Genomic DNA, 7,935 nt, shown 5'->3' with positions numbered 1-7,935 from the left:
AGGAATCTTCGACGATCACGATCTCATCTTTGACGATCTCGATCTCGCCGGCTCCAGCGGCCCTCGCCGCTCTGATTGAAAAGGGTCCAGAGGGTGTTGCACCCCCTGACATCGCAGGACTTGCGCTGAGGCTCGAAGGAAGCGGAGAGGCGGGGCCGGAGAAGGAGAAGGACCTGCAGCGCCGGAGCTCAAGCTGATGAGGAACCGAAGAGGAGGGGGGTGTTAGTAGGCTTGGAGAAGATGGACTTGAGGGAGGAGGAAATGGTGGAAGTGGAGTTGCGGTGGGTAGTGGAGGTGGCTTCCAAGCCCTAACTTGTTTGTCCTCCCCAAATCCTCACCACTGGGCACCTTCAATTCAAGTAAATTTATTGTGTTTTTCAGTTCAATTTCTGTTATTAAATCTCTGTTTTGTCAATTTTTATAACAATTTCAAAATTTATAGTTCCCATGAACAAAATGGTGTTTTCAAAACACTTTTGAAAAAAAAAACACCATGGCATGATGTTTCTCTACAAAAACACAACATAAAAATCACATTGATTACCAAATACACCCTTAGCTATTTCGTTATTGTCTAATTAGCCTAGATCACCTTAAAAGGGACAAAACATTTTACCTTTTTCTTCAAATACTTTTTAGACAAGTCTTTCCACTAGATTTTAATGAACATGAAACTCAAAAACAGCAACTAGATATGCCTTAGACTAGTTTTTCGACTCTCCTATAAGGGTCGGTTTGGTTGAGGGTTATTTTTTGGTTGTAATACCGCAGGTGTCGGCCGCTGTAATATTACAATAAAACTAATTATTTGTTTGAGCAGAAGGAGGGCTAATGTGACGACTATTGTAGCTGAGTTAGCAGCTCCTGTTAATTCCCCGAAAAATAGAAATTAAAATCAAATAAACTTCATTTGCATTTTGAACCAATGCTTTAGCATGTAACATCTCACTCGGGTGCATAAGCAGCAAAATTACACCGACCTTTATCAGCGCAGCCTCGTTTTCTCCTCATCTAAAAGCTACTCTTGTTGATCACTGGAACTCAAGTATAGAGAAGATGCATTTCTTTGAGAAGGGACTAGGGAGGGAGGAAGGGAGAGGGGGGAAAACAGATCTCCTCGAAACTAATTTTCTTGCAAAAAGCCTCTACAGAGACAGAGAAGACAGTATTCTTGATACATCCACTCTGCACTGGAATTATTTTCTTCTTTTCCATTCCAATTTTATACATAACAGCTACCTAGACATCCTGAAAGAATATACAGAAGGGCACCAATTGCGGCCAGCCTATGCTACTCTAAATGATAAAATGTTGTGTTACATAATACAAGACTCATATGAGGCGTGCTTAGTTTGAAACTATATTATCTTCTGTCTTCAATTGCTTATATAATCTTCTTGCTTGAAATGATATATACCTTCCTCCCCAAAATAAAGATTCGTGTCTCTTCAGCTGAAACAAGCAACAGGAAGTTGGGAAAAAATAGTGACAACTATGAGGAAAAGATGATGAAGTTGGTCTCAAAATGTTCAAAGCCATTGGTTGATTGCTTACATTATAGATGTCGTACATGGATTAATCTTTAAGCTGGAGGCAATGAACGGCGGCAAGTTGGGCACTCCATTTTTATGTCCATCCATCTTTGTAAACACCCAGAATGGAAAAAATGCTCACAAGGTGTCACCTGAAATATTACAAGGATAGAAGATTAAATTGTTGTTTGTAAAGCACTGTATTTGGAGGGTAAAAATTATCATGGTACCATGTAGTCATTTGATAACTGTGTGACATCAATGCCAGTCATGCAGATGACACAATCTGTAGCTTGTGACACATCATTCTCGAGCCTCCTGTAATAGCTATATTTTTCGGGTAGGATCTGCAGATAGATGATTAATATTAGATTATGAAGATCAAAGCCCATGTAGCAACAATACCCTTAAAAAGAAGGATAGAAACAACCACTAGACTATGTAATTGTTATTGGTAAAATAGTCCATGTTACATGTGAATGAATGGGGAAAATCATCATTTTCCTTTGTAATTAAGCATTATCTTACCATTGTCATGTAGCAGACCCCTATACAAATAACAAATCATTCTAGAACGAGGAATATAGATGTGAAGAATCATAAGAAAGAAAACTCATACCTGATGAGGAATAAACCAACGAGATCCAAGATAATGCTGAAGGAGGAGAACTGATGCTTGCAATCCCATGAATACAACCAATGATATGCACCAATTCTTGTTGACTTCAATGCGCATAAAGTTGCTTGGACAACCAAATACGTACAATGGAATCGCTAAACGAGTGACAGTCATGCCTAATATGTAATGAGGGTGCAAGGGCTTTCTTGTATCTTTAATCACATTCAGAATAATTTGAGGTATCCAAAAGCAGTACATAATGAAAAGAATAGGACGTAGAAAATTGTGCATCTCATACATGAGAAGAATGCCTCCCAAAAGAATTCCATCTGCAGAGTAGAATAATTTGGTCAGGCATATTAACAACCAGAGATAACGAGGGAACTTAATCTAGAAATTGTGAATGTAAGCAATTAAGTTAAGGAACATTCTATGTTCAGATAACACATCACTGGGATCGTATTATTTTATTTGAGTGCGTGTAGCACTCTGCGGATAACAGATTCATGTATACTGCATGGGTGAAGTTTTAGAGTACAAAGGATCAGTAGCATTACAAGCACTTAAACATTTAGAAAGATTGAATGCACATATCCATCCAGTATATCAGTTATAATAAAAGAGCTAAAGTCAGAACAACTTACAGAAACGACTATAAAGAACTGAAAGTTCACGCCTCATAATTTCCCAACCTTCTCCACTGCTTATTGGCCTATTTGCCTTCCATATTGCAAGGAGGTATCTCATCTCAAAAATAGAGAAAACAACAAATTTGAAGAAGGCTGCAGTTGCAAAGGCATTAAATAGGGACTCTGCAAGGTAAAAGACAACCAATTTAGGGTACGGAATTTATATATAAAATCAGTTAACAGGTGTTAAACTATAAACTAATGACAACTTTCTGATAATAGATGAATGATGAATCAGTGAGACCGGGACTGGAAAAATTAGTGAATCCAGAATACATCAGCATCTTCAACAACTGGGTTCATAAAGAAAGTAGCATTATTATATTCAATGGTATCTTACAAGATAGAAGTATTAATTTTTTTTAATTTTATTAGGAGCTTGCACACAAGGCATAACATGTATATGATTCAATTGATAATAGGAGCTCCAGATGCGTTTGAGTTTTCAGTCTTCAAATCCACTTAGCTTAATGTTAAACTTCTCAAGTTCTTAAACCTGTCAATAACCACTTTATCACAAGGGTATAGACTATGGGCAAAAGAATATATATCGAGAAATCAATAGACTCAAAGAGATGACAAAAATAATAGTTCAGGCAATCTTATTGCCGACTCTTGATGTTGCTCAGTGCAAGTAAAAACTCGTATCTTCTGCAAGAAAACTAATAATCCGAAATCCAAATCCAAATGAACAAGGTTATGGATCTTAGCTAACCAACCTGCCCAAAATAAGATGATGACTCTATTGGAACTTTGTCATATGTAAATAAAATGATTACATTAGTAAAAATTACAAATGGTTTGAATCTTATCATATAAAGATGGTTCAGTTACAGTAGATGGTTACGATCAGAAAAACATTGACGCATATGTGCAATAAGCCTTGATAAATGTGAAAATGAGATCTGCACAGGGTCAGCTACAGAGTAAGAAAAAAGGTACTTATGTTGTCACTGATTATTAACTTAAACAAAATATGTAAGATTGATAGACTTGTTGGGGGAAAAAATGTAATACTCCTCACACAAGCATGAAATAATTGAAATGATTTCTGAAAAGTTCCCTTCTGACGCTCCTTATTACAGTCCTGGCTTCGAGACATTCTGTACAAGTATAAATTGAAAAACATGGAAGACTACTGTCTTACCGTGTTCAACTTCAATTTTGTTCAGATAATATCTTAATATAAACAATTTTGGCTTTGTTTGCCCATGAGAACTAAGTCACTCAGATACTAATACAACAAAGCAAAATACTTAGAATGCTCACCAACTAATATCCCAGCAGTCAAATGCAGGAGACAGAAGTAGGCATCCATAATGGCCTGGTGCCCAATCATTAGAATAGAAACTTTAGCTGCACCCTGAATGAAATTTGAAGTCCTATTATTAGGCACATAACTTTGACACAATAAAGTTGGAACAGTATGGAAGAAAATACTGGCAGTTATATAAGAAAAGGTTTTAGTGACTTTGTGCAATGGGCAGCAGAACTTTTCATATCAAATACTCTACTTTCAACACAGTGAGGTTAAAGATCTTTATGCAATTAGACTTAAAAACTTACTGATTGGGTATTACTGTGCTCCATTTGTCTGATCAACAACAAAACTTGAAGAAATGATATCTATTTTTAAAGCCATTAAGGTTTTCCAACTAGTTTAATAAAAATGAACAAAAAGGCTAATTTCCAATTTGTATTTCCACGTTCATGAAGGATACAAAGGTAACCATCAGAGTGTAGTTAACTGCTTTGTTGTAGTAGACCTCAATGTTAAGAGAAGTGACATTGAGTAAAATGGGGGAGAAACACTCTCCATCATCATCCGCAGATGGACTCTCCACCAATCCCTCCAAATGGTAGCGTTCATGCTCTCCATCTGCTGAAAAAAGGCACTTAGCATCTGACGGTTGATAACTAAATATTTACAAGTTTGAATCATAACAATCATGAAAATAAAAATTCTAAGATTTGAAGTTCTAAGATAACCTCTATGCTTTGAGAATTTTACATTTTGGACAAGCACCTTGATGTCTTGTCAGTTCCTTAAATGTTCTAACAGCTCCACATCTTATACTCCATGATTCGGTCACTTTGGTGAAACTAAATGCTTAAACCACGAGGTTTTGGGCAGCAGGTGACAATGTACATCAGCCAATTACATTTACCAAAATGGAGTAATATTAAAGTTAGCAAGGATCTCCTTGTCATTGTAGTCCTTAACTTGCAAGCACTACAAATAGATGACTTTCATTTGGGAGATATGTTGATTCTGTCCACAAAAATGCCTTCCCTTTTTCTTCCTTTTAAATGTACCTAGAAAGCAGATATTTCGTATGCACATTACACAATTGTTCTTTATGGAAATGATATGGATACTCAGCACGGGGATTGTGAAGGCCCCTGCGTCTGGCAAAAAAAACACTACTACCAGCATAAGATTACTAAGACACAATCTTGCACGATAACTCAACAGATTAGATGAGTATGGTTCTTATTAAAGCTGACAGTGTATGCTAGGTCAGGTACATCCTGATTGAGCCTACGTGTAGAATAGTGCAAAAATTTAAAAAAAAAACATGAAATACATTTCATCAGATTCACTGATTTCATTCTGCAAACATAAGAGCAATGTAAGATGATTGACAATTATTTGCACATAGAGAGCATTAAAAAACGGTCCAAAAATTACTTCTGCAACCAAAATCTAAAGTACATTAAAAGATATAACAGTCACAAGATCAAATTATTCTAAAAAGAATTAGAAAAAAGCTAAACTCCAGTTGAAGTAGGTACTACCTTGTCGTGGAGCACGAGAAACTTGGGCAGCTATCTCGGTATTACAATGTTTCTCCATGTCATAGGTAAAGGCTGAAAAGGATGGTAGAAATTTAGAATTATACAATGAACAAAAAAGAAAAAAAAATATGTTGGGTACCAATTAGATTAACTTACACTTCTTCCTCCTTCCAAGTTTGCTGCGAGAAGATTCTTGAAAAACTTGAGAAGAGAATACTCCAAGCTGTTAGGAAACAAATCTAAATTCAGTGACACAACTTCTTCCAGTGCATAAGGAATATTACTAGAGAACTGTAAAATAATATCAATAACACATTTCTGAAAAATCCATGTGAAGTATTTGTTACCAAAGAAGGTAATATGTGCTGGCGAGTATAAAAATATGCAAATACGACCAATCCTCTCCTGATATATGTTAAGGGTGTAAAGTAGTTCCAATCCAACCCATACTGATAAATAGTGCACAAATTCCAAGCAAATGAGGCATGTGCACAAATTCCAAGCAAATGTAATCTAACATGAAATAGACTGCAAGAAATGTCCCTACGCAATGACAGTTAAAAATACCCCTTAAATCAAGGATATTTGCAAAAATAACCCCCCAAATCTCAGTATTTGCATAACTACTCCTCAAATCATCAACTTTGTGGAACAAATACCCCTAAAATCAACAAATCATCAACTTGGTGCTAAAATTTTGACTGTTTTGTTGCTAATTTTTACATTGTGATCACAATTAGCTTATCAAAGTTGATGATTAATTTCTTTGAGGATAATTTTTCCAAAATTGATGATTTGAGGGGTAGTTTTGCAAATACTAAGTTTTGGAGGGTATTTTTGCAAATACCCATGATTTAAGGGGTATATATGCAAATAACCCAAAAATAAATTAGAACACACCCTTGTTAGAAATTCAAAAACTTAAAAATTCATTCAACTTCGTGAAACATCAAAGGGACGGTTTCCACATAGCGGTCGATTTCAATAATCAGTTTAATTGCCAAGAAGTAATTTGTGGAGTTATCTGTCACATGTAAATACCTTATAAACCCAAGATACTCATTATTGAAGAGAACAACAAAAAATGTTTACAAGCTTCAAAAGAGATTAATTAGGAAGCTATACATGCTGTATTTTGTATCAACTGTAAGATGGATGTGGGATCTACCGCGCTCAGGATAGAAAACTTTCAATGCAATTATAATGGAGACTGGATATCAGTACTATACTTCTATTATATGTAAAAACACTTAAGTGGATATAATTTGAGCACTTACATAGAAGTGAAACAATGCTAAATTTTTTATTCATAAAAACAAATAATAATATGCTAACTTGCACATTGGCTTAACAAAGTAAGATACACATCTGGTGTTAGTTACTGAATCAAACAGAAGATTAAATTTCAAATGGGTATGGCAACTTTCACGAGTATCAGGATGTCATAACAAGGCAGAAGGTGTACATTCAGAAAGGGAAAGGGAACAAACTAAATACTGCAAAGACAGTCCATAAGGGCGAGCTTAAACATAGAAAATAAGAAAGCTTACACAGATGATCTTCTAAATGAAACTAAACAATATCATAACGTTGCAAAAGGCCAACTAATGTAATGCAACCTAGGATACTGCAAAAATTTATGGAATGATCACAGACAACATATTTGTTGAGCTATCTGAATTCTGAATTGTACATTGCAGAAGCAAGAATTTTCTGATAGGGCTTTCTTTACAGAAGGGGAGCACACATCTCAAAACCATAACCTAATATAAAGCAGGGGCAAAATATTGGTAAAATATTCATTTTCCAAATCTAGCTGAAATACTCAAAAGAACAATTGTAAAGAGAATAGCCATGCTTGTTCCCACAAGAAAAGGATGCATACAATGCAGCAAATCATTTGATATGGAAAAACTAAAGGCTTAATGTTTGAAAATATTTACTGGTTACCAAATGATATGGACTGGATAAAAGGTAATCCTCTTCTTGAAGTAGCTCACCATCAGTCCCACTGCAGCATATCATAAACGTTCAAGTTACTACTTGTTTGAAATTTGACTGTATCAAAGGTTATCATGCCCAATAAAGCCAAGAGGTACACAGAGATACAAAAACTTCTAGCTATTACTTCAAAATATTAAGCAGCAATCCAAAAAGATGACCAGTTCGAAATCAAATGGAAAAGTAGATTCATCAAGAAATATAAATTGAAAATGATATCAATAATCAAGAATATGCACATATTTTCTTAGACTGCAGAGGAAACTCAGGAAGCTGTCTGATAATACAAAGGCCA

The 7,935-nt window shown here is 35.5% G+C and overlaps 1 protein-coding gene across 2 annotated transcripts in view; it reads right to left on the bottom strand.

Moving 5' to 3' along the window:
• The window catches only part of LOC109833451 (transmembrane E3 ubiquitin-protein ligase 1-like), an 18,467-nt gene continuing 11,644 nt past the window's right edge, over window positions 1,113-7,935 (bottom strand). Inside the window, exons 5-15 of one of the 2 annotated variants that reach the window (XM_020401122.1) lie at window positions 7,590-7,650; window positions 5,796-5,862; window positions 5,640-5,711; window positions 4,562-4,722; window positions 4,407-4,466; window positions 4,110-4,203; window positions 2,796-2,963; window positions 2,152-2,480; window positions 1,763-1,879; window positions 1,555-1,684; window positions 1,113-1,452 (exon numbers count right to left, since the gene is read on the bottom strand). In XM_020401122.1, the coding sequence (XP_020256711.1) occupies window positions 1,583-1,684; window positions 1,763-1,879; window positions 2,152-2,480; window positions 2,796-2,963; window positions 4,110-4,203; window positions 4,407-4,466; window positions 4,562-4,722; window positions 5,640-5,711; window positions 5,796-5,862; window positions 7,590-7,650 (1,231 nt within the window). In that variant the 3' untranslated portion in view covers window positions 1,113-1,452; window positions 1,555-1,582. The remainder of the gene's footprint in view (window positions 1,453-1,554; window positions 1,685-1,762; window positions 1,880-2,151; window positions 2,481-2,795; window positions 2,964-4,109; window positions 4,204-4,406; window positions 4,467-4,561; window positions 4,723-5,639; window positions 5,712-5,795; window positions 5,863-7,589; window positions 7,651-7,935) is intronic. The other variant, XM_020401123.1, reaches the window with a different exon arrangement.

Source organism: Asparagus officinalis, chromosome 3, assembly GCF_001876935.1.
Source record: "Asparagus officinalis chromosome 3, Aspof.V1, whole genome shotgun sequence".
NCBI lineage: Eukaryota > Viridiplantae > Streptophyta > Magnoliopsida > Asparagales > Asparagaceae > Asparagus > Asparagus officinalis.
This window is presented reverse-complemented; position numbering and strand designations above follow the sequence as displayed.